Source organism: Orycteropus afer, unplaced genomic scaffold (assembly GCF_000298275.1).
Source record: "Orycteropus afer afer isolate SDZICR_OR568_19922 unplaced genomic scaffold, OryAfe1.0 scaffold00006, whole genome shotgun sequence".
NCBI lineage: Eukaryota > Metazoa > Chordata > Mammalia > Tubulidentata > Orycteropodidae > Orycteropus > Orycteropus afer.
Genome location: NW_006921593.1, coordinates 15,918,216 through 15,944,553, shown reverse-complemented (window position 1 = coordinate 15,944,553; position 26,338 = coordinate 15,918,216). Strand labels below are relative to the sequence as shown.

General features: G+C 60.2%; 1 protein-coding gene across 1 annotated transcript in view; it reads right to left on the bottom strand.

Annotated features, from left to right (window-relative positions):
• MICALL2 (MICAL like 2) overlaps positions 1-26,322 on the bottom strand; it is a 28,948-nt gene extending 2,626 nt beyond the window's left edge. Inside the window, exons 1-13 of the mRNA XM_042781090.1 lie at positions 26,180-26,322; positions 16,647-16,695; positions 13,524-13,665; positions 12,573-12,757; positions 11,441-11,556; positions 9,214-9,999; positions 4,308-4,570; positions 3,432-3,513; positions 2,279-2,424; positions 1,759-1,908; positions 1,201-1,256; positions 1,002-1,125; positions 83-173 (exon numbers count right to left, since the gene is read on the bottom strand). Of these exons, the coding sequence (XP_042637024.1) occupies positions 83-173; positions 1,002-1,125; positions 1,201-1,256; positions 1,759-1,908; positions 2,279-2,424; positions 3,432-3,513; positions 4,308-4,570; positions 9,214-9,999; positions 11,441-11,556; positions 12,573-12,757; positions 13,524-13,665; positions 16,647-16,695; positions 26,180-26,322 (2,333 nt within the window). The remainder of the gene's footprint in view (positions 1-82; positions 174-1,001; positions 1,126-1,200; positions 1,257-1,758; positions 1,909-2,278; positions 2,425-3,431; positions 3,514-4,307; positions 4,571-9,213; positions 10,000-11,440; positions 11,557-12,572; positions 12,758-13,523; positions 13,666-16,646; positions 16,696-26,179) is intronic.
• Between the last annotated feature and the right edge of the window lie 16 nt (positions 26,323-26,338).

Below are 26,338 nucleotides of genomic sequence, written 5' to 3'. Positions count from 1 at the left end.
ACTTGTACATCAGCTGACTCCGCCCCCACAGCCACACCCACCTGCACATCAGCTCTGACTCCACCCCCATGGCCACACCCACTTGTACATCAGCTCTGACTCCTGCCTCAGCAGCAGCTGCTTCTCATGGATGAGCTGGAACCAGGCCACCATGAGCCTGTCTTCGGAGGCATCTGTGGAGGGGAGCAGGCTGGGTGGGGGTCTGCTCTGGGCCCAGGGCCATGGACTCAAGCTAGCACTTGTGCCCCAGGGGTGCACTAGCCTGGGCTAGCCTTGGGCTTAGAGACGCAGACCGGGGGTGGCCTAGGCCAGGGCCATAGGGCCCCATGGGTGTGCAGAGGCCAAGGGGGGGTGGGCAGGCCATGGCGGGGGTGGGCAAGTGTGGCGGCTTTGGGCTCCTACACTGCGCCTGGGTGGGTCTGGGCCAGCGTGGCTCCCACACCCTGCGCCTGGTGGTGGCTCCCACACCCTGCGCCTGGTGGGTCTGGGCCAGCCATGGCTCCCGCAGCCTGCACCTGGGTGGGGGCTCCCACACCCTGCGCCTGGTGGGTCTGGGCTGGCTGCGGCTCCCACACCCTGTACCTAGGTGGTGGCTCCCACACCCTGTGTCTGGGTGGGTCTGGGCCAGCGTGGCTCCCACACCCTGTACCTAGGTGGTGGCTCCCACACCCTGTGTCTGGGTGGGTCTGGGCCAACGTGGCTCCCACACCCTGTACCTAGGTGGGGGCTCCCACACCCTGCGCCTGGTGGGTCTGGGCTGGCTGCGGCTCCCACACCCTGCGCCTGGTGGGTCTGGGCTGGCTGCGGCTCCCACACCCTGTACCTAGGTGGTGGCTCCCACACCCTGCGTCTGGGTGGGTCTGAGCCAGCCATGGCTCTCGCAGCCTGCACCTGGGTGGGGGCTCACGCAGCCTGCACCTGGGTGGGGGCTCCCGCAGCCTGCGCCTGGTGGGTCTGGGCTGGCTGCGGCTCCCACACAGCCAGCAGGCAGGTGGTCTCACCTCCCTCGGCCGCCCGCAGCTGCTGCTCCAGCTCCACGCCCCTGAGCTCCAGTGCGTCCAGCTGCTTCTCGATGCCCTGCACCTGCCGCTGGATCTCCTCCTGGGGCACGTGCTCTGGGGGAGGCTGCAGACAAGGGACGGTCAGGGCCGCCCGGAGCAGGCAGGCCTCTCCCACCCCCGCCACCGCCAGCCCACTCACCCTCAACGAGGCCTTGCGGGACGGGGCAGGGATGCCGGCCGGACCCAGGGGTCTCCCTGTGGAGGGGTGAGATGAGTGGCTAAGACGAGCCCACTGGCAGACCCCTGATGCCCTCTGCTGCGCTCCACCCCCTGCCCCCCTGTCCCCCTGCCCCAGCCCAGTAGGCACCTCGGCAGCCCCCAGGGCTGAGGTCCCAGTGGTGAGAGTTCACAGAGGAGACCCCATCCACATGAAAGCCCCCAAAGCCCCTCCTCTCGTCAGTTGTCCCCCAGGCCCCTATAGCTGCCAGAAGGGGTTGCACCATTGTACTAGGCATGGATGACCACAGGGGCCAAGAAGCCTGTCCAGTCCCACCTCCACCCTCAAGAGGAAAGGTCTGCCTTAAAGGCAGCTAGGTCTCCGGGCCCCCTCACCCCACCTCCAAATTGGCCAAGCCTCCAGGTCCCTCCCCTTGGACCTCCCTCCCTCTAGTTCTAGGCTCAGTGAACTCCTATTGACCCTTCAAATCCCTGCTCAGCAGGAGCTCCTCCATCCATGAGAGCCGCGTTTGGGGCTGACCTGGCTTGTCCCGAGGGTGGGCTTCTGCCTCCTTCCGGCTGGGGGTCGGGGCTTCCTGCTTCGAGGGCTCGGGTAACAGCCAGGCCCCACTCACGTCCAGGCTGGCAGGGACAACCAGCCTCCTGCGGGGGGACGGGGAGGGGGATGCGGCTGCCCGCAGGGGGAGGGCGGTGAGTGTCAGGCCAGCGGCCAGAGGCCCTCCCCACCTCTCACTGCTGCCCTGAGCCTGGAGCCCACCGGGGAGTGTCATGGGGCCAGTGTCCCAAAGGACAGAGGCCAGCCCCTCACCCATGCTCTCCCTTACTGGCCACACCCACCAGGGAGGCAGAGTGTGATGCTCAGGGAAGAAACGTGAGGCCACCCAGGGCCATCCACTCCTCCCACTGAGCGGGGCAGCTCCTGCCCTCCTGCCCAGCCCCTAGGCTCCCAGACAGCTGCCCCCAAGAGGAGGACTGCCTGGCCCCAGGCTCCCTGGCCAGACAGGTGGGCAGCTGGAGCCCCTGGGGTCCCATCCAGTTACCTGAGACATTGGGTCCAGAGGTCCTGTCAGGCTGCACGAGGGTCAGTGTGATGCAGACACCCCCCTCGGAGCTCCCTGACACCACCTTGGGTGCATCCCCCACCTTCAACTCTTTGGGGGCCTGGGGCCCCTTCCGCTCCACAGACCTGCACAGAAAGGAGGGGGTGAGCCCCTGTACCTGTCACCCCCAGGCCTGGACCACTGATGGGCACCCAAAGCCAGGTGAAAGTACGCCTTCGAGTGACACGCCCACAAGGGACATGCCTGTGAGGGACACATCGGCCCCATGTCAAGGAAGGGCCTCTCTTCCTCTGATGGGCACCCATCACTGTGCTCACCGACCTGGATGCTTCTAGATGCCCAGAGGGTACAAGGGATGTCATACTACCTGTGCCCCCACTTCCACTGGCGTGCACCTGCTCAGAGGGCCACAGGTAAGCCATGCCCAGGCTCAGGTCCAGGCCCGGTGTGCATGGGTGTTGATGGTGCCCCCTCGACCTGGGTGTGTGCTGAGAAGCCAGGTGGGACAAAGCAGTCAGGGTGGGGTGACCCAGGGACGCTCTTGTGCCCCACTCCCTGGGCACTGTAACCAGCTCAGAGCTGTGAGGGGTTCCACAGAAGATGGAATGAGCCTGCCCTATCTGCAGTGTTCCCGTCACAGGAGCAGACATGTCATTTAATGACGTCCCATGTCACTGTGGCTGCATGACCCGGCTTCTGTGCCCTGATGCTTAGGTACAGGGATGTGCAGACATCGGACGACAACGTGTGCTGTCATTCCTCCACAGGCATCTGAGTGCCTACTGTGTGCCAGGCCCATGCTCGGGTCAGTATGTCAAGTGGATTCCAACTCATGGCCCACGTGTGTCAGAGCAGAACCGTCCCCCGGGTTTGGCCGCCATCTTTCAGAGATTTCCAGGCCTTCCTTCCAAGGCACCAGTGGGTGGGTTTGAACCACCACCGTTTTGGCCGGTAGCTGAGCGTTTAACCGTCTGTGACACCAGGGGCTCCTTTGCGCCTCTATTCTGCTTAAAAGTGACCAAGGCCCTGTACCCACCCTGGGGCTTCAGAAACCTGCTCAAACAAAACCCACAGGTAGAGGCCATTCGCGGGTCTGGGCAGGTGGACCCCCGTACCCGCCCACTGCCCTCACCTCTCAGCGGGGCTGCCCTTCTCCACAGGTTTCAGGCGGGCCCTCCACCCCGCCGGGCCCTCCTGGGGGCTGGCGCTCGGACCTGGTGGGGGCAGAGAGATAATCAGACAGAGACGTGTGGCCAAGGAAGCCCTCACCCCATCTTCCCATGGCCGCCCCCCCCGACACGCCCGCAGCGCCACGGGAGGAGCACTGGACTGGGAGTCCAGACACAGGTGTTCACTCCCAGGGACAGCTGCCCCTTCTCCAGGCCCTGGGTGCCCCTCCAGCCCAAGGCGAGGGGCTGGGCAGCCCCGGTAGGCGGGCTCTCTGGTCCATGCAGGGTCAGCAGTGGGTCCAGCAGCTTACCTCCACCTGCTTTGGTTAACATCCCAGAGTGGCTTTGATGGCAAGAGCCACTCCGGGAAGCCCCGGGCACTTCAAGACACGCAGGTGCCCAGCAAGTAACGAGCACCCCACTGGTGGAGACGTGGGCTTTTCTAACATGAGTCCAGGGACAGAAGCCATCCAGGGAGACCTCCCCCTGCCTGTGGGGGCTTCCTGAGCCCCTCGGAGGATGGCATGGCACGGTCCAGAGCCGAGGACGGCAGCTCCAGCCTGCCTGGCACCCAAAAACCAGGACACTCAGCCGAGTCCAAAATGCAGCCCTGACCAAGCAGGAAGCGCCCAGGGCTGGTTTGCAGGGTGGGTGGCTGGATGGGACGTCACAGCACAAGCCTGCAGGTAGCCACTACAGCACAGGGGCGTGGACAGGGCGAGGGTGGGGACCCAGGGACACTGAACAGCACAGTCCCACAGGAGCCGGACGGACAGACAGCCAACCGCAGCCCCTCAGGCAGGTGGCCCCGGACCCGGCATCCACTCACATCACCTTACCCTTCACAGCCAGGGGCTCCTGGGGCTTCACGCTGGAGCCCACGTCAGCCCTGCTGCTCCTCAGGGTGGCTACTGGGCTCTTCCTTCCGGCCCGAGGGGGTGCAGAGGTCCAGGAGGGGGTCACCGCACTTGGGGGAGGCCTCGGCTCAGCCTTCAAAGGGGGCTCACTTCTTGCAGGGGGGCTGCAGGCTGGGGAAGACGGACTTGTCCCTGGCCCTTGGGCTTTGGGATGGGGATTTGGGAGAGATGAGGCTGGGGGCGGCCTGTGGGTGAGAGGTGGGCTTCAGACACAGCTCCACTCAGGAGCGCCCCCACCACGACACCCCCAGCAGAAGCTCCTCAGCCTGTGAGGGGGGCCCAGCAAGGGGTCCCAAGGCACTCACTGCACAGTCGGTGGCTGAAATACCGTCCTACTTGGATCTGGTGCCGGCTGAGATGAAGACACCCCCACACCCCACCCGCTGAGGCCAGAAGACCTGGGGCTGAGCCCTGGAGACTGCCCTGGGCCTGCCTAGCCCAGGCCTAAGGGACCAGCGGGCCTCGCCTCCCCCCAGGCTGAGTCCTCCCAATGCCATGTGCATTCAGTGACATCCTGCAATGCTGGCTGCTGGCACTCAGAACCCAGACCAGGGATGCTAGGCCCTCAGGCCAGCTGCTCCGTCCACAGTGGAGCCGGGCAGCTCCTCCTCTCTCCCCCATTCTCTGGGGCCAGGGTGGCCGGGCTGGGGTCCCAGGAAAAGCTGGGCCCCTCCAGTCAGACACCCTCCAAGAACACCCCCGGGGAGCCCTGGCCCACGCCAGACACCCCGGCCCACACCAGACACGCCGCCCCACGCTGGACACCCCGGCCCACGCCGGACACCCCGGCCCATAGGAGTGGATGCTGTTATCGTTGTTAGGTACTGTCAACTCAGCTCCGACTCATGGTGACCTCCTGTATAACAGAATGAAACGCTGCCCAGTCCTGTGTCAGCCTTGTAATCCCTACAATACCCGAGCCCATCGCTGCAGGCACCGTGTCAACCCATCTTGTTGAGGGCCGTCCCCTTTTTCATTGACCCTCCACTTTACCAGATATGACATCCTTCTCCAGGAAATGGGCCCTTCTGACGTGACCAAAGTAGGTGAGACGAAGTCTGGCCATTCTCGCTTCCAAGGAGCATTCTGGCTGCACTTCCTCCAGGACAGACCTGTTAGTTCTTTTAGCAGTCCACGGTACTGTCAGCTTTCTGCACCAACACCACAACTCAAAAGCATCAACTCTTCTTCGGTTTCCCTTATTCATCGTCTAGCTCTCACATCCATATGAAGCGACTGAAAATACCATGGCTTGGGTTTGGCACATCCTAGTCTTCAAAGAGATATCTTTGCTCCTCAGCACTTGAAAGAGGTCCTTTGCAGCCAATCTGTCCAGGGCTACACGTCGTCGATGTCCTGACTGCTGCTTCCACTGGTGTTGATTGTAGAACCAAGCAATGGGAAGTCTTTGACAAATTCAATCTTTTCTCCATTTATCATATGCTACTTTTTGGTCCAGTTGTGAGGATTTTTGTTTTCTTTATATCGAGGTATAATCCACACTGTAGACTGTAGTCTTCAATCTTCATCAGTCAGTGCCTCTAGTCATCCTCACTTCCAGAAAGCAAAGTTGTGTCATCTGCGTATCTCAGGTTGTTAATGAGCCTTCCTCCAATCTTGATGCCACATTCTTCTTCATATAATCAAGCTTTTTGGATTATTTGCTTAGCATACAGATTGAATAAGTATGGTTAAAGGATACAACCCTGACACACTCCCTCGTTTATTTTAAACCATGCCGTGTTTGAACAACTGCTTCCTGGTCCATGTACAGGTTCCTAATGAATACAATTAAGTGTCTGGAATTCCCATTCTTCTCAATGTTATCCATAATTTGTTATGATCCACACAATCAAATGCTTTTGCATAGTCAATAAAACACAAGTAAACATCTTTCTGGTATTCTTTGCTTTCAGCCAAGATCCATCTGACATCAGCAATGATATCCCTCATTCCACATCCTCTTCTGAATCTAGCTTACGTTTCCAGAAGTTCTCTGTTAATATACTGCTACAACTGTTTTTGAATTATCTTCAGTAATATCTTATTTGCATGCAATATTAATGATATTGTTCGATAATTTCCACATTCTGTGGGATCACCTTTCTTTGGAATGGGTACAAATATGGATCTCTTCCAGTCAGTTGGTCAGGTAGCTGTCTTCCAACTCTCTTGGCATAGCCAAGTGAGTGCCTCTAGTGCGCATCCATTTGTTGAAACATCTCAATGGGATCTCAATGGGTATTCCATAAATTCCTGAAGCCTTGTTTTTTGCCAATTCCTTCAGTGCAGCTTTGACTTCTTCCTTCAATACCATTGGTTCTTAATCATATGTCACCTCCTGAAATGGATGAAGATCGACCAGGTCTTTTTGGTACAGTGACTCTGTGTATTCCTTCCATTTTCTTTTGATATTTCCTGCATTATTCAAAATATTGCCCATGAAATCTTTCAATATTGCAACTCAAGGCTTGAATTTTTTCCTCTGTTCTTTCAGCTTGAGAAATGCCAAGTGTGTTCTTCCCTTTTGGTTTTCCAACTCCAGGTCTTTGCACATTTCATTATAATAACTGACTTTGTTTTCTCAAGCTGCTCTTTGAAATCTTCTGTTCAGCTCTTTTATCTTGTCATTTCTTCCACTTGCTTTAGCTACTCTCCATTCAAGGGCAAGTTTCAGAATCTCTTCTGACATCCATTTTCATCTTTTCTTCCTTTCCTGTCTTTTTAATGACCTTTTGCTTTCTTCATGGATGATGTTCTTGATGTCATCCCACAATTCGTCTGGTTTGTGGTCATTGGTGTTCAATGCTACAAGCCTATTCTTTAGATGGCCTCTAAATTCAGGGGATATATTCAAGGTCATATTTTGTCTCTCATGGACTTGTTTTAATTGTCTTCAGCTTCAACTTGAACTTGGATAGGAGCAGTTGATGGTCTGTTCCACAATCAGCTCCTGGCCTTGTTTTGGCTGAAGATATTGAGCTTCTCCATTGCCTCTTGCCACAGATGTAGTCAGTATGATTCCTGTGCACTCCATCTAGTGAAGTCTATGTATATAGCCACTGTTTGTGTTGTTGAAAAAAGTTATTTGCAATGAATAAGTCATTGGTCCTGCAAAATTCTATCATGCGATCTCCAGCGTTATTTCTACCACCAAGGCCGTATTCTCCAGCTACTGATGATTCTTCCTTGTTTCCAGCTTTTGCATCCCAGTCACCAGTGACAGACAACGCATCTTGATTGCATGATCAATTTCAGACTGCAGATGTTGGTAAAAATCTTCAATTTCCTCATCTTTGGCTTTGGTGGTTGGCACATGAATTTGAGTAATAGTAGTATTAATGGGTCTTCCTTGTAGGTGTATGGATATTATCCTACACTGACAGCACTGTACTGCAGGACAGCTCTTGAAACATCCTTTGTGACGATGAATGCCATATCATTACTCTTCAATTTGTCATTCCCGGCATAGTAGATCAGATGCTGTCTGATTAAAAATGGCCAAAACCAGTCCATTTCAGCTCACTAAATGCCTAGGATATTGATCTTTATGCATTCCATTTCATTTTTGACAACTTCCAATTTTCCTAGATGCATGCTTCGCACATTCCACGTTCCGATGATTAATGGATGTTTGGAGTCCTTTCTTCTCATCCTGAGTCGTGCCACGTCAGCAGATGGAGGTCCCGAAGGCTTTACTCCGTCCACGTCATTAAGGTCGGCTTTACTCTGAGGAGGCAGCTCTTCCCCACTCGTATTTTGAGAGCCTTCCGACCTGAGGGGCTCATCTTCCGGCACTACATTGGACAATGCTTCAGGGCTATTCATAAAGTTGTCCAGTAATGTATCAGACAGTGTTTCTCTGCTATTCATAAGATTTTTCCTGGCCTCTTCCTTCTTCCGAGTCTGGCTTAGTCTGGAAGTTCCACTGAAACCTGTCTACCACGGGGGACCCTGCTGGCATTTGAAACACCAGTGGCATAGCCTCCAGCCTCACAGCAACACTCAAGCCACCGCAGTACGACAGACTGACAGACAAGTTCATCTCCCTTAGCTGTTTTAATCTGCTCTGCTCATTCCCTGGCCTCCCCTGCCCTCCTCGCTTACACGGCCTGCCCCTGGGACAAACACCCGCCTTCCGTTGTTCCCGGGCTGGCTTACTGTGGCCTGCCTTCATGCACACAGGAGTGGACACACAAGGTCAATCTTGTCCATGTCTGTGCCCACTGGGTACCCCTGCTGACCAGCAGAAGGGAGTGGTCAGGCAGCTCTGGGCCAGGGGCATCCTAGCCTGAGATAAGGGACAGCTGAGGCAGTGAGCTGTGTGTGAGTGGGCCTGGGACGGGAGCCCTCCACGGGGCTGCATGTGTTTGCCACCATCCTGCTGCCTACCATGGATGACCATCCTTTATTCAGTCAGCAAACGCCGGCTCACTGTTTCATGTGCAGGAGGCCTCGGCAGCACCAGGTAAGCTGAGCCTAGCTCGGAGTCGAGCAGGCTGGCACCTCCACCCGACCAGGCAACACTCAGAAAGGCAGAGGCCCCACCCCCACCTCTGCTTCCCCATGGACAGAGGGATGTGCCACGTCATGGAAGGCAGCCGCCGTGAAGCAGCGTACCCCAACATCACGTAATAACATCCCCGGCCCTCCTCCCAGCACGCCACACCCACTGCCTCCTCCCCCACTTCTCAGAGCCAGGAAACTGAGGCCTAGGGAAGCAGTCCCCAAGGACACACGGCCAGGGAGGGCTCAGCCAGGTCCCCTCCCAGGCTGGCTCTGGCCTCCCAGGTGCCATCGGTGGCACTCGGCCCCCTTCACCACTGACCTGCCGGGCGCCTCCACGAGCCGCGGAAGGGCCTCCCTGAGGAAGCTGAGTGCCTGCTCCCGGCTGCTGTCCCCTGCAGGTGTGTCCACTGGAGCCACCCTGCCCGGCGCCCGGCTGGCCGGGCTGTTGCTCGGGACCTGAAAGAACCTCTCCCGGGCCTGCTGGGTCCTGGAGGCCGAGGGCGTCCAGGCTGGAGGGTCCATGGGGCCCGGAGACACTGGGCTCCGGTTGGGTTTGGTCGGAGGAGCTGTTGTCCGAGGGGCCACCTGGACCTGTGGCACAGCTGGGCGGGGGTCCCGGGCTCGCAGGGGCCACACAGGTTGAGGCTTGGCTGTCACTGTACCCTGTGCCAGAGGGGGCCACCCCATTGGTGAACTGTTGGTCACTTGTGTGCTGGCCTTGAATGGGGGTCTGGTGGCCACAGGTCCCATGGGGAGCTGGGGCGTGGCAGGGCTCCCTCCATGAACATGAGAGGAGGCAGCAGCGGTGGCAGGAGGGTCGGGTGCTGACGGACCGGAACTTCGGGCTTCTGAGCAGCCCACCGTAGGCTCCCGGGCTGGCTGCCTGGCCTCCAGGCCTGCCTCTCGCGGCCTGTTACCCTCCTGGGCCTTCTGTGGGGTGCCGAGGGGCCTGGAGTCCACGGGGGCAGACCCTGACTGTTTGTGGGCCAGGCCTGGCGGCGTGGGGCCGGCAGAGACAGGGTGGTGGCTGGTGCAGACGAAGACACCTGGCTGCCCCGTCGCCCGGTAGGCACCTGAGTGCAACGTACCGGAGCACTCCTTACACCTGGGGGTGGGGGCACAGAGAAAACACGGGGAGCCCTGGCTCCATGTCTGCGCTCACTCACTCCTCACCCGCCTGTTCACCCGCTCTCGTTCTCCCTACATCGTGCCCTTAGAGGACCTGTGTTCACTTGTGTGGTCAGTCAGTCATTCACTCAACCAACACCTCTCCCTCACTTTGGTCTATTTTATCTCACTAGGGCCGTAGACGGAGCTCTGGTAGCATAGTGCCTAAGGCACTTGACTGCTAACCAGAAGGCAGGTGGTTCAAACCCACCAGCCACTCCTTGGAAGGAAGATGGGGCAATTTACTTCCATAGTGGTAATGCCTCGGAAACCCAAGGAGGGGTCACTATGAGTTGGGTCTGACTCGACAGCACATAACAACAACAGGGCCGTAGACACCCCAGAAATGCTTGTGTATGTAACCCAGACAGACAGACAGGCTGCCCTGCAGGGCCCTTCAGGGCCTGACCCTTCCAGGCCTTGCTGAATGTTAGGGGAATAAAAATAAGGACCCTTAAAAGCTTGCAAGCAGCCCTCTAAGGCACAAAGATTGGCCTCAATCTGCCTGGAGCAGCAGGGGAAGGCAAGGCAGGAGAGGGAGGGGCTGGAACACGTGGCTAACACACTCAATGACAACTGCCCCCTGTGCCATGAGACCAGAACCGATGGCCCAGCTGCCAGTACTGCACATTTTGGGCAAATGTTCCATAGACAAATCCTGATCAAAAGGGGGAAAATGCAGAACAAAATTTCAAATTTCCATGGACTCCAGACTTCCTGGATCCAGGAAGGGTGTGTGAACCCCAAAACTATTACCCTGAGATATCTTTAAACCAAAAAGATCCCCGAAGTCTTCTTAAACCCACATAGGAGTTTTGCTTAAGTGGTAACAGAGGTCTGCCCTGCGCAGTGTGCTCTTCCAAGGTCTGGCTACATGCGATCCAGTGGCAAAGGAGATGGGAAGCTGCCGGGCAGTGAGACTAGTCAGTAAGGGAGGGACTCAGGGAAGGAGGGCAGGACGTGCTGCTGAAGTGGACACACGAACTACTGAGTGGGTGTGCGTTTTGCAGCTGCGCTCCCAACAACAACGCAGCCATGCAGTGCTGTTAAATAAGCAAACCAAGGAAGGAGCCTGGTCTCCGTTAGCCCCCAGGCCCAGGATGCACAGGCACTGGGGAGGGGGAACACAGACGGGCACAAGATAAAAAGCCTAATACAAAGTGCTCCCAGCTGTAGAAGGGAGATGGAGGTACCTGGAGAGGCATCAGGGAGGACTTCCTGGAGGTGGTGTTGGAGGATGGCTAAGCTGAGCGGGAGGGACAGAGGCCTAGTGGTATCGGGGAATGGCTGGGCATTGGGGCTAAAGGAGGGCACGTGGCCAGATGGGAGGGCCTGGGGCACAGTTCAGGTGACGGGAGGGCCTGGGGCACAGGACGCACCTGAAGCAGTTCCGGTGGTAGAGCTTGCCGTCCACCAGGTGTCGCTGCACGAGGTGCACATGCCTGCCGCACGCCACGCAGGTGCTGCTGACAGAGCCTCCAGCAGGGGCCGAGCCCTTGGGGAGGGGTGATTCCAAAGTGGCTGGAGCCCAGCCGACACTTCCGAGCCCCCCATCCTCCAACCAAGGGCCAGGACAAGTGCTCTAATCCCACCCTCCTCGGAGCCACCTTCAGACTGACAGCAGGTGGGTGGCACCTTACAGAGAAGAGGCCAGGGCTCCAGAGGCCAGGGGCCCAGGGGGGCCAGACCCCAAGTCAGAGCCTCTAGCCTGGCCCATGGGGCCCTCTAGCCTCAGGGCCCTGTCCGGGACCAGGGGCCAGATTCTAGCCCCCTGTTTTCACCCAACCGTCCAGGGCTGGAAATCCAATCAAGTGCCGAGTTTTGCTCTAGTTCCATGGAGCCGGGTGTGGCAGCCACCGGGCAGCAGGGGCACCCAGGCACAAGCCAGCCCCCAGCCTCAGTCTCCGCCTCTGAAATGGGGTCTCCTACACCCCTTGGCGGGAGCTCTGGTGGCGTAGTGCCTAAGGCATTTGACTGCTAACCGGAAGGCTGGCAGTTCAAACCTACCAACCACTCCTCGGAAGAAAGGTTGGGCAATCTACTTCTGTAGTGATACTGCCTTGGAAACCCAAGGAGTGGTTGCTATGAGTCAGATCTGACTCGATGGCAGTGAGTTTGGTTTTTGGTTTTTACACCCCTTGGCAGGGCTGGCCTGAGGAACACAGGCCACACCCGGCATCCCCTCCTGGTCCTGCCCCAGGAACCAGCCTGGTCAGAGGCCAGAGCCCCAGAAAAGCCTGGCTCCAAAGTTCAAACTCTGTTCAGCCCATGTGCCTCAGTTTACCCATCTGTAGAGTGGGGCCACAGTGCCCACTGTGCTGGACTGAAGCAGCCCAGCTTGTTAAGGGGGCTCTTGTTAAGGTGGGCTCTCGTTAAGGCGGGCTGAGGCTTTGCCCCAGGGGAGACTCCTGCAGCCTGCGCTGTTTGTTTTCAGGTGCCCCTCCCACAAGCCCCCTCCAAGGGGAGCTGGCGGAAAACCCAAGACAGCAGAGGACAGGCAGGGGTGCTTACAGGCTTTGGTGGAGTGTCCCGTGCCGCCGCCGCCCTTCCCTGGACCATGGGGTTGGTCCTGGCTGGGGACAGTGGCGGGCCCCGGGCTGGGCTGGGCGAGGGCAGCTGGGGGGTTAGGGCTTTCTTCCCAGACGGTTCCACCGTGGAGTCTGACAGGGGCCTCTTTATGCCGGCCATGCCTCCAACTGGCATGAGAGACAGGAGCGGGTGAAGGGGTCTGGCCTGCCCTCCCTGCGCTGGTCCCCTGGGAGGCACCCACAGGGCAAGATGAGCCCACCCCTCTTACTGCCTCGGGGGCCAGTTGGCGGAGGGGTGGCCCCGGGCAAGGCCCTGACCCCCTTCCTTCTCCCCATCCACCCCCCAGAGCCCCATCGGGCTGGGAAAAGGGACTTTCTGTTTCCGTGAGGGGGCACGGGGGGGGGGGCTGGCTCCTTGCCAGTGATTCCGGGGATTTCTAAGGCCCAGGATGAGGAATGTGGGGGCGGGGAGGGGCTGGAACAAAGGGCACTGAACGGGGCTGGGGAATCTGGGCTTCCCTCCCGGCTCGGTCCACCCTGCCAGGGCTGGAAGTCAGACACAGGGACGCGGTGTCTGGAGCCAGGCTTGGGGGCCCTGGGGGCTGTCAGGCTACCACAGCAGCAATGGGCACAGAGTGGCCGGACTCAGATGGGCACACAGAGGCCGGGGGAGCTGTGAGCACCGAGGAGGGGGCCAAGCCCAGTCTGCTCCAACAGGAGATCCCATTGGGAGGGCTGGGGGGGCCCGGGGGCCTTCTCACCACCCGTAGGCAGGACAGGGGTCCAGGTCCTCCCCACCTCGCAGAGAGACACAGCCCTGGGGGCCCCAGAGGAGCCATCAAGGCCTCGCCCGTGCTTCCTGGGCTGGCGGGCAGCCAGGCATGGCGCACCCACAGAGGGGCCAGGGTGCTTGGGTGGCGGCAGCAGCACTCACTGGGGGAGCGCCCGTGGAAGTAGTTGTAGTACTGCGACACGTAGGTGAGGATGCTCAGCCTGTCGGGCACCTTGAGGGCCACCATGTCCTCGGCGTCCAGCAAGGCCGGGATGCCCAGCTGTTCCTCAGCCACACGGAAAGCCTGGTGGGCGGGGGCAGCAGTCAGCCAGCAGGGCCGGCACGGGACCCCTCCCTCTCCCCCTGCAGAGCTCCCAGGTTCAGTTCTGCTCGGCCGGCCCATGGGCGTGAGCCTCGGTTTACCCATCTGTAGAATGGGGCCACGATCCCACCCCTGCCAGGCTGAGGAGCTCAGGTCCCGGGTCGGGGTCCTCTTGGTAAGGGAGGGCTGAGGTTTTAGGGACCCATGTCCCCTTGAGACTACCCAAAACCTGTCACTCACCCCTGGCTGCACAGCCCTGGCCGACACCAGATCTTGGATGGTATGAGCACTGGCCAGACCCCACTGAGCCCTCCCTAGGCCTATAAGGGACACAAAGGTGCCCCGAGTCCTCACAGCCAAGGCAACAAGGGAGGGCTCTAGGGCTCTGGGCTGAGGCTGGGGTAAGACACACTGTGCGGGGGGCAGCCGCATTTGTGTAGCACTGAGTGCATGCCATCACACAGACCTCAGCCAGTGGCAGCTGCCTCTTGTCCCCACCACACACCCTCCCTCACCCCAAGAGCATTGGCCCCCACGACCTCTGATTCCACTGGGTCCCCAACTCCCGAGCCCACAGCTCAGCACCCGGGAGGGGCTGGGAAGAACCAACAGATGGGACGGAAGCCCGGCCAGGCCCGGCCAGGATCCTGCTGCCCTCCTCCACATCCCTCCCCGTTCCTTCCCGGGCTGACTCCAGGGCCCATCCTTCCAGGGCACCCATGCCCTGCCCCCACCCTGGCCCAGCAGACCCAACTGGGTTCAGAGAAACAATAACTGGACCCGCGGCTTCCCACCTGCATGCGCCAGGGTGGCCTCTGGGCCAGGACCCTGGGGGTAGCTGAGAGCCGCCTGGGACCCCGCCTCCCTCCCCGGCTTCTGCCCCCCCCCACCTCGCCTGCAGCTGCTCCCCTGGTCAAGCTCAGGGCACCACCTTGCTCCTCAGGACTTGGGCTATCAGCAGCCAGAGGAGACCCCCAGAGACGCCCCACACACCCACGTCGCTGCATCAGGTTCCTGGCTTTTCTCCCTCCCCACAAGTGACCTGTGCCCAGCTCCGATCGCACTGGGCCCTAAGGCCCACCTTCACTGACACTGAGCTGCCGCCCCTGCCCTGCTCTCTGCTGCGCACCCTACTTTCTGCATGAGGTCCCTGTTCTGGGACATTCCGGGCAGCCTTGCAGACATGTTGTAACTCCCTCCATTTCAAAAATAAAAGTCACCTGTTGACACTGCTTAGGAGCTCTGGTAGCATAGTGCCTAAGGCATCTGATTGCTAACCAGAAGGCTGGCGGTTCAAACCTACCAGCCACTCCTCGAAAGGAAGATTGGGCAATCCTACTTCCATAGTGATATTGCCTCAGAAACCCAAGGAAGGGTTGCTGTGAGTTGGGACCAACTTGACGGCAGTGACTTTGGTTTGATTTGGTTTACTCTGGAAGGAGCCCACGAATTCGCTGCCCGCCACCTTCCCCACTACGAGTCCCCTCGGCACCCAGGGCCCCCACCCGCTGCTCCCCAAAGGCCCCAGCCACCTCGTGTTTCTCAGTCCGGTGTGCAGACCATGGCCTGGCCTCCCTGGGCTATGACCCCCAGACCCGCCGGCTCCGGTCCCTGCTGCTTCCTCCTGCCTTGACTCTGAGCTTGGCTTGTTCTTCCCCTACTGCCGTCCCCCCACAATTTCTCGCTCTCACCGCTCCCCAAGCCCCTGCTGGACCCCACCCAGATGTCGGCAGCAACACCTGCACATGATTGTGCCCAAGATGGGGCTCCTGGCTGTTCCCAGACCTGGTCCCCCACACCTTCAGCCCACGCTCAGACCCCTACCAAACCCACCCAGATCGCCACCCCCTGCACCTCCACCACTGTGTTCCGAGCACCATCCCGTCACCTCCCTGCCCTCCCCCACACACCTGGCCCAGCTCACCCTCCGTATTCCTCCCAGAAGCTGAGAGGCCCTGTTAACCCAGGGGCTGCTCCCGGTCACTCTCCCCGGGCGCCCCCACGCTCCGCCCACTCCCCAGCCCCGCCCTCCCTCACCCACTGGGTCCAGCGCAGCTTCCTCGCTGCTTGTCCAACAAACCTCAGGGCCTTTGCACTGGCTGTCCGTCTTCCTGCAAGTCTCCCTTCCCTCTTCTTCCCCAAACGTCACCCTGCCCTACTCTATCTGCACCCACGTTATTCCAACACAAGACACCATTTCTGGGGGGTCCGATGGGCTTTCTGTGGGGACAGCGGGCAGGTCCCGGTCAAGTGACACAGCTGGCCTGGCCACGTGGGGCTCTTCCCACTTGAAAGGGGGCCACTGCTTTTATTTTATTTAATGTAATGAGTTTTAATTCAGCAGCAACAGGTGGCGGGATAATGCCGCCCTGGGCAGCACAGGTGGCCAGGTATCTGCTCACTGCCTGCCGCCCACCCCATCGTGGGACACCGGCCCCAGGGGCGGGGGGGGGGTCAGCAGGAGGCCAGGACGAGATGCTGCCTTCTGCACGTCAGCCCAGGGCAGACAACGGAGCTGAGTTTGCAGCAGGGGAACCTGAGGCTGGGCACGGGGAGGGGCCCGCCCAAGGCCCACGGCCGGGAAGGGCAGGGCAGGACTTGGGCGCAGGCCTGCCTAACTGCAGGGCCGCAACGGGTGCGGCCAGGCCGGGCGAGGCCACGGGCTCAACACACGGGCTGGGATTCAGCAGCTGGGCCTTGGGTGGGCTGGGCTGGGCCGCCGCAGGGAAGGAGGGTCACCGACTGTGAGAAAAAGGGGCTAGCAGAGGCCACACTGCAGCACCAGGGTCTTCCTCCGGAAGTTTGGGACCAGGACTCACGGACCGGGATTCCCTGTGGAGCCTCAGCACTTGGCAGCAAGGGGCCTGCGGGAGGCCGACCCCTCGGGTGCCCGGTGGCCCCCTGGACGGAGGTGGACGCGGCAGGGCCGAGGCCCAGGGCTGCGGGGAGTGGGGGGAACTCACCAGCTTGTTGTTTTCATAGACATTTTCCTTCCTGAGAGCATCAAAGTCTCTACAAGACAAAGACACGTGCGTCCAATGCTGCTCAGATTCCAAAAGGCAGGGCCTGGGAGGACCTCTGAGATCACTTTGCCGAAAGAGGGAAACTGAGGCCGGGGTAGGGCCACACAGCAGATGTGAGGATGGCAGGGCCTCAGTCCAGGCTGGGCGCACCTGACCCGCTCTGCCCAACACCCCCGCCACCCAGCCCAGCCTGGCCTCCGGAGGCCCGCAGGGGCCTGTGCCCACCCACAGCCCCATCCTCATTAGAGGGGCAAGAGGCAAGCCCACAGAGGCAAAGCCACCAGCCTGGCAGCCCAGCCAGGACACAGCTCCGAGTGGCCAGCTGTCCCCTGGCAGCTCACAGGAAGGGGGCCCAAGGGCTCTGTGACCGAGTTCAGGGTACCCCCTGCTTTGTTCATGGAGGTGGGTGCAATGAATGCCCCCATTTCCCAGATGAGGAAACTGAGGCCCAGAGGTCCAGTAACTTGCCTGGGGTGACACTTTGGAGAAGGGAGGACTCAAGCCTGGGCCGCGTGCTCTGGGGCCAAGTGTTCAATGTTAGATCGTGTGTTCGTTCACAGAGTGGCTTTGTCAGGCTCACTCAGTGAAGGGATGTGCCCTGAGGGCTGGGGACAGCAGAGCCCATGGCCCCCAACACACACACGCACGCACACACACACACACGCGCGCGCGCGCGTGCACACACAGCATGGCAGGCATCCCAGAAAGGCCAAAAGCATTGAGCATTTTAAGAGGAAGGAGAGGCTGGGGCCACAGAGGCCGCACGTCCTGCCACACACAGGGTGCCAGACGCAGATGGCCACATCCCGCCATGTGCAGAGGGTGCCGTGAGCAGCAGCCCGCGCGGCCCAGGCATAGCTAACGTCCCTGGTGTTGGGGCTGGAACTTGGACCTGTGTGTCTGTCCACCTTGCTCTGTGGGTCCCGCAGGGTGGCCTAGGAGAAGGGACCTGAGCTAAGAGTCAGGACTGCCCAGCCGGGCCTAGAGGCTGGGGCCCAGGCAAGCCCTCCGGGGCCTCTCACCATCGGGACAGCCCCTGAGCCTCTGCGGTGAGTGTGAGGCCCAGGGCAGCAGACAGGAGGGCCGGCTGGCCCCGAGCGGACAAGGCAGAGCCGAGACGGCCTGGTCTGAGCCCAGCTGAGCAGCAGAGTCTGACGCCAGAGCAGGTCCCAGAGTCCTGACCTCACGGTTACTCTGAGGCCCAACCACAGGCCCGTTTTACAGATAAAGACATTGAGGCTGAGGCGGGGATGTGTGGGATGGGGCCGCGGTTGGGGCCTCCCTCCCAGCCCCTCCCCACCCTCTGCATCCTGCCCTGCCATCCATCAACCTGCTCAACTTCCACAGGAACGGCCGACGTTCCCACTGGGACCCTCCCAGGTAATGAGCTCCAGATGTCCAGACCACCGGCCAGCACAGGCAGTGAGCTAGCTCTACTCGGACACAGGCGCACTGCAGGGGAGGCGGGTGCAGAGAAGCCCTGCTCCTACCCGGACGCCTCTGGCCAAAGCCCGGGCCCTGCCACTCTCCCTGGGTCTGCCCCAGACACCAAGTGACCACAAGTGGCCCCAGGGCAGAAGAGGGGGTCTCCCCACTGAGCCCAAGAGCCCTGGCCCTGCCCTCAGCCTCCCTGTGGCCCCAGCCCTCTCCCCCAGCCCCACCCCTCTAAAGCCCCAGCTCTTCTTGCCTGGACAGCGCCCAGCTCACTGCCGAAGGCGGCCCAGCCAGAAGTTGCAGGGTTACAGGCTCGGTTTTACCCCTAAACAACACGGGCGGAGCCTCCTTGCTGGCTCTGACTGGCCCTCGCGGGGGCCGCATCCCCCATCCCAGATGGACCCAGAGGAGTCCCTCCAGCCCGTTGGCCGGTCTCCCTCACAGGCCTGGCAGTGAGCTCCAAGCTCCAGACAGAGCAGGACACTCAGGACAAAGGGGCCAGGCCACCCTAGGCAGGGTCTCTACTTCACAGAACGTGCCTCTGTAACTCAAGTCTGAGGACCACCACGTCTCAGGGCCAAGTCCCAGGTGCTTCCTGGACACCCCCCCCCCAGGCTTCCTCAGGCGAGGGGCGGTATGTGTATGGCTGAACTGCCCTGGCTGGCCTCACGACCCCCAGGCCTCTCTCAGCCTCTGACCTACACCCAGGTAGCCTTCCCATGTCTGCCTGATGTCCTCCAGACCCCTCTTGGAGCCCACAGTGGACCCCGTCCTTGCCTTGAGGTGGTGGGGCCAGTGGGCGGCCAGCACCACTTCATGCTCCTGGACCTGGACTTGGGCAGCGTAGGCACCTGAATTGCCAGGCTTGAAACTGCCTACTTGGAGAGCACCTCCTGAAGCCCACCTCAGTCGGCATCCCCCAGCACAGGGAACGGCCCGGGCAGGCCCCAGGGAGACGGCTGGCCTGCACTGGGGGCCTCCTGGACAACAGTGCCCGTCTGGGCAGCAGCCTCGCCCACTGCAGGAGCAGCTGCCCCTCGGTGGGTGGCCAGGACACAGAGGGCCTTTGTTGCCACCACCCTGAGCCTGCTCCTGGGTGGGCTGGGGCCGAGGGCCGCCCTGGGAAGTTGAATCTCCAACATTTGATACGGGTTCTGGTCTGGTGCTGCTGGTGCAGCAAGGCAATGGGGTTCTCTTCCTATATGGGCACTCTGCACATGGCCTTGTAACCCCCTCAAAACGACTGGGTGGGGCTATGCAAATAAGGTGCGTGCGGCCCACCAATGGCATCGCTCATTCTGCCATCCCATTATGTGAAAGAACAGCCAATCCCAGAGGTCGAGGGGGGCCCACTACCATCAAGAAGAACCAAGAACAGAGCACGCCCTTTGGGTTGGGGGCCCCTGGGCTGAGCGCCACGTGCACCCAGGATACAGAGGGCTCCAACACTGGAGACGGTGCGAGACAGCAGAGCTGCAGTGGGCTCCCCGACCCACACCCACGGGGCCAGGGAAGCTGAGCACCTCAGGCAGGAGCCTGCGGGGGGAGTGGGGTGCCGCCAGGTGGCGCTAAAGAGCCGGGACACCCATCCAAGCAGTGCAGAGGCCCCAGCGAAGCCGCCTGCCCACGTCCGGCCGAGGAGCTGACCGCAAAATCTGCCCTGACTGGCTGCTTCTGTCTTCCCAGCCGTCCTCATTCCCATGTTGACCCTGATCCCAAGTCCCTTCCGGAATAAACCCCATAACCATGAGCATGGTTTGTGAGCTCCGTGTGGCCACGTCGGAGAGGCAGAGTGCTGTGTGATCGGTAAAGAGGGTGGAGGGTGGCAGCAGGTCCGGCCTCCGCCTCATGAGGTCCAGCCCTGGTCTGACTGTGATTCTCCCTGCCTCCTTCTGACGGACGGAACCATGTCACTGAGGGGGCCGGACACACAGGTGGTGTTCTCGAACGCGGGTGGATGGACTGGTCCGTCCGACGCTGAGAGGAGACTGGCCAAACGAATGCATGGGGTTCTGCGTCAGGCAGCATGTTATCGCGAACATGCTCAGCTGCTAGACGAGAGGCCGGCGGTTTGAGTCCACTGAGGAGCCTCGGAAGAGAGGCCTGGAATCTACTTCCAAATAATGAGCCCCTGAAGCCCTGTGAGCCCGGCTCTGTCCCGACACGCGGGCCCCACCTGCGTGAGACCCCACGGGGCCCGGCTCCGCCCCGACACGCGGGCCCCACCGGCGTGAGTGGAGGCCTGTGTGTGGCTGGGATGCTGAGCAGGTCCCAGTGGAGCTTCCAGACTGAGAGAGACCAGGAAGGAAGGGCTGGGAATCACTTCTGAAAACCAGCCACGGACACCCTGTGGGTCACAGCCCAGCCTCCTACCGCCGATCCCAAACAGACCACAGGCAGGCCCAGGACCGGGCAGCGTTTCATCCTGTCGTGCTGGGGTCACCATGAGTAGGGACACTCCACGGCTCCCAGCAACAACACATATCAAACACTCACAGTGGCCGCCTGCACCTCCCACCAGGCCACAACTGACCGTGACCACTGGCCTCAGTTTGCTGACTCAGCGCTCCAGGAATTTGGGGGACGTCCATCCCCAAGGGCCAAGAGGCATGCAGTCATTTCCCGGAACCAGAGGCGGCCTGAGAGGTGGGGGTGGGGGTGTTGGGGGAGGGGCTGGCAGGGGCTTCTGGGCCTCCAGCACATCTGGAGTTAATCCCACTGGGGGGGGGGGGTGCAGAGAGGCAGAGAAGGGAGGCAGAGACAGACGGACAAAGACACTTACAGGCAGACAGACAGACTAGGAGAAAGAGAGACACAAACAGAAAAAGATAACAAAGAAAAAAACAAGAGACAGAGACAGAGATGGAGGGAGAGATAGAGACAGCAGGAGAGAGACAGACACAGAGAGATGGAGACAGAGACAGAGGGAGTCAGGCAGAGACAGACCACAGGACAGACATGGGAACCAAAGGGCACAGACACACGGCCAGGCCAGCACAGAGAAAACCCAGAGAGAGCAGTGCTGGGATCAGAGCCCAGGGCAGGCTGGGAGAAGGGGGACAGGAGCAGCAGGAGGGGGACAGTGCTGGGGACACCGCCAAACAGGCAACTGGAAGGTGCCCTGCAGACGGGCAGGGAGGAAAGGGCTGGGGTAGGGGCAGGGCCAGTCCCTGGGCCCCTCTTCTTCTTCTTTTTTTTTCAATTGTGATTTGGGTGAAAGTTTAAATTCACTTTCCATACAGCAGTTCACACACATGTTGTCTCATGACATTGACTACAATTTCCCCCATTGCAACAGCTCCCCTCCCACTTCCTCCTGATAGTTACCTCTTCCCAGTGTCCTTCCCGCCATGCACCCCTGCCCCCTGAGCTGTCTCCCTGTGCACACACAGCCCTTCTTTCTCCCATGATTGTTCTCTCCAAGGAGTCTATCTACCTCAGGTCAATGTTCAACTCATATGCCTGTCTTTTGTTTGGCTGGAAGCCACAGGTGTGAGTTCAATTCCAGACCTGAAGGGCAGCTAGGGCCATAGTCTCAGTGGTTCCACCAGGCTCCATCAGACCAGCAAACCTGGTCCCTTTTTCTTTTTTTTTTTAAATGGTTTTGAGTTTTGTTCCACATTGTTTTCCCTCTGTCCAGGGTCTCCTCCACAGATCCCCCTCTGAGTGGTTGACAGTGGTAGCTAGGTACCATCTAGTTCTTCTGGTCTCATAGTTGTATAGGCTGCAGATGGCATGGTGTACCAGTCGCTAGGACTAATTGTTTCCACGAATCTTTGGTTGTCTTCATTCTTCTTTGCTCTGGACGAGGAGAGACCCATTGTTGCATCTAGATGGCTGCTTGCAAGCTTTTCAGATCCCAGTCGCTACTCGCCAAAGTAGGTGGTGGAACAATGTTTTGTGTAGTATGTTATGCCAATTGAGCTTGATGTCCCCTGTGACTACGGTCCCAAGCCCACTGGTTCAACTACTCAGTCCCTCTGGGTAGCTGGCTGTGACCAAGAAGTGACTACAACCTTGTCCCTTGTCAGCTCTACTGTACCCCTGGGAATTCTTACAGAATATACAAATACACTTGTAGAACCATTGTCTGCCAGCCCTATACATGGTCTTGGGCATACTCTCTGCTGTGAAGACATACCAAATAGTTCGGCCTGTCCACCCATCTACCCACCCGCATGCCTGCGTTTGCCTTCACTGACAACGCAGTGCTGTGTGTGCAAAAGGGTTCATCTGTGTTGTCTGCACCTCCCAAGTACCTCTCTATGTCTTCCTCTTTCTCAGTTGGGGCCCTCTTCTCGCCCGCCATGGGCAGAGGACATACGTGCCCTGCCCCCCCCCCCCCGGGCTGGAGCAGACGCCGCCCCCTCCCACCCAGAGCAGTCCCTCCCACCAGCAGGGCCTGGCCCTGAGGTCCCACCCTGGGGGTCTGGTCAGTGTGGCGGAGGCACCATGCCCTGGAGGCCTCCTGGGCCCTGCAGGGTCCCCAGTCTGGGGCTGCCTGCCCCACCCCCTCCTTGGCCCATTCTGGCCAGAAGGCAGGGCCTGGGCAGCAGCCCTCGGGCCAAACAGAAAGCCTCTGTCCCCTGGTGGTTTCCTGCTGGCTGCCAGGACTGCAGGAGGTGAGCTCAGCCCATTTGACGGCCCACCCTCTGCTCTGGCCCCGGAAGGGACATGGTACTGCCTCTGAGCACTGGGGGGGGGGGTGTCTCCATTGCGACTCTCTCCTTGACCCCCAACTACAGGCGGGACTCAGGTCCTGCCACAGTCATGGGGTCCACCTCTGCCTTCTGCAGCCCTGATCTTGCCTCCGGAGCTGTGAGGGATCTCAGGGCAAGTGCATGCCACCCCACCACATGCCTGGGGGCCTAGGAGGTACCCAAGTCACATGGCCCTCCATCCTGAAACATCTCCAGGGAAGGCAGCTCCACAAACTCCTTTGGGGCCTTTCCTGTTCCAGACCCCATGTTCCTGTTCCCTCTTCCCTCTCTCCCTTCATCCCAGGCTCCCTGGCCCTGTCACCTGCCTCCTGCCTTCTCCACCTGCCCCAGGAACTGGAGCGGGCACCTGGGAGGAGCCTGGCACAAAGCCAGCACAGCCTGACTCTTTACAGCGGGCAGGGAGGGTGGGGCTGTTTGTCCGGGTGGCTCCAGGCTCACCTGGCCAACGGCGCAGGGGCTGGCGTCATTGGAGCAGAGTGTGCCTGCCTGGACTGTGGGAAGGGGTGTGCCTGCCTGGATTGTGGGAAGGGCCTGTCCACCCAGAACCTTCCAGACCTGCTTCAGAAAGTGGACAGGAGGGTGGAGCAGGGCCTGGCGGGGCAAGGGGCAGAGGCCAGAGAAAGAAATGGGCTGGGGGCAGGCAGGGCGCCCCCAGCCACCACTTCCTTGCCGCATGTCCCTGTTGTTGTTCTGTGCTGTTGAGTCGTCTCCGACTCATAGCGACCCCTCCTTGGGTTTCCGAGGCAGTATCTCTATGGAAGTAGATAGCCCAACCTTCCTTCCGAGGAGTGGCTGGTGGGTTTGACCCGCCAGCCTTCTGGTTAGCAGTCAGGTGCCTTAGGCACTGTGTCACCAGAGCTCCCTGAATGTCCTTGCATGAGCTAAAGAGAGGTCCCTGCCCACCTCACAGCCTCCTTGGGGCGTTACCCAATGCAGGGCACGCCTGCCACGGGGCAGCGACACAGTGGCCGTCAACTCCCAAGTCCGCATCCCTGGGCCTCAGCAGTTCAGGAACCTGGTGAGCGTGGCCGGAGGAGGCAAGAACAGGGGTGGGGGAGGGGCAACCGCTGCAGGAACTTGAGGTTCCCCACCTGGCTGCCCTGGGACTCCAAGAGGAAACGAGTTGCCACATGGAGGAGGAAGGACCCCGATGAGACAAAGGGAAGGACTTCCTGGTAGCAGAGCATAGAGATAGGAGACAGGATGTCCGTGTCCAGAATATCTTTAAAGGGAGACAATGGTGGGGAGAGTTTTGGGGTCCCATGGGGGTCTCACCCAGGTCAAGGTCAGACCTTGGGGGGGCTTCCAAGAGGACAGCCACTCTGCACTTGTCCTTTCTCCAGGTGTTTCCTGACCTTCCTGGTAGCCAGTGGGGGCCAGAGGGGCAGCTTAGGGGCTCTAAGGTTGGAGCGGTGAGGACAAGCAGGGCAGGACCCCTACGCCCGGCTGCCACCTTGCCCAGAGGCACAGCAGGAGCCAGGATGGAAGTGGTTAGGGGATCAAGGCACAAAGATGCTCACTTATCCATGCATGTTCACACCCACACACATATACACACATGTACATCACACTCACAGGAATCTCTCAACCAACAACACCCCCAAGCTTCTATCACACGATAACCTCAACTCCTACCCCTACCCCATAGGCCTGAGCCCTACCTCACGCCAACTCCCAAGCCCGTACCTCACACCCACACCCTAAATTCTTACCTCACACCAACATCCCTGAGCCCCTACCTCACACTGACACCCCAAGCCCCCCACACTGCTGCACACCAGCCACATCCCACTATCCATAGCACTCCAACTATGACATCTGCCAATCGTCTCTGTTCTGGGGCTGATGGACCAGTGGGGGGAGACGTTCAACAACCCCTGTGCTCTGAGTAAGTCACCTCCATGCCCGTGTACCTGCAGACAGTCGGGCCTGCCTTCCTCCACCTCCCCTCTGCCCCGGCCCTCACCCCTGCTGGGAGTCGCCTGGCACCTTCTCACTCACCTGTCCGCTGTCTGAGTCTGCCACTAGAACGTCCTCCCCACGATTGGGTCGAGGAGCACCCCCTGGGCAGGCACCCCCTGGGCTCTGACCCCTAGCAGAGCGGGAGCAGATAGGAACCCTCTGGGGGCAGAAAGCCCCCACATCTTGGGGCACCAGACCCCTATGAGCCTTCTGGGGCTCAGTCACCAGCCCTACCCAGAATCCTGCACTACAAGAGGGTCCCTGCCCCGGCCCCTATCAAAGCTCAGCACGGCACTTCCAGTGAGCCACCTGCCCCAGCATCTTGTTCTCCGAGGCCGACAGAGCCAGGTTCCTGGGCGGACAGAGGCCGTTACCACGTAGAGAATCCTCACAGAGCATTTCACAACTCAAGGCATGAGCCCAAGTCTGGGGAAGAACCCACAGCAGGCCTCCTGCAAGACTAGCTTCCCAGGGCTCGTGCCAGGACAGCCTCTGGGTGTGGGGAAAGAGCAATGAGCAAAGGCTTCCCATCTGAGCAAGGGGCCTGACTGAGGCTGGTTCCTGGAAGGGGCTGCCTCAGGCCCTGCGGCCTCCCTGCCCAACACACACCTCTTCCCACTCCCAGCTCCAGCCACGACTTCTCTAGGGAGGGTTCTTAATGTCATCTTTCTTCCAGAAGGTTCAGGAGCTGTGGATAGCCATCTGGAGACCCCCTTCCTGAGCCTCTAGGTACACGGTGTAGTGTCTTAGCCATTTAACACATTGTGAATTCATAGGCAGAGGAGCTCCCGGTCCCAGGCACTTACCCTCAGGGCGTTTGTTGAGTGACTAACAGAGGGGCCCCGCACTCATCCCAGGGCATTTGTTGAGTGAGTGACAGAGGCCGTCCAGTGGGAAGACAGCCTGGCCCTCCTTCCCTGCTCACGTCCGCTGGCCCCCACTCCCATCCCCACCCAGGGAGCAGAGGCGTGGGGTGTCCTGCTGGGCCTCAGGTCCCTGACCCACAGGGACGGCCAGCTGCACTCCCAGAGGTGTCTGAGCACCCTGAAAGGCCCAGGTGACTTTGGGCCCAGCTGAGGTCTCTGGGGGCCTGAAGGGCAGACCTGAGGCACTTTGAGGAAGGCGTGGGGAGAGGGTGCGGTCGAGGCCCCAGCCCAGGACACTTGCCTGAGTCACCACTGACTAAGACCTGCCCGGGAGGCACATGTCCCGGCTCCGGCTTCGGCTCCGCTGGGCAGATGGGTAAACTGAGGCCGTGGGGGCTGCCTGCCGACTCGGCCGGCCCGGCCCGGGGTGCTGCTGTTTCCCCAGGCCTCAGTTTCCCCGCCCGTGGGAGCAGCGGGGACGGGCACTCACATGAGGTCAGGCCGGTGGCGATGCAGGATGGCACAGAAGGCCAGGCCGTCCCGGAACGACGTGGTCATGTTGGCGATGCTCACGTCCCGGTAGCCCTCGCACTGCTGCCGGCACCACTGCTGCAGCGCTTTGATGGCGGCCATGCGGGCGGCGGCGCGC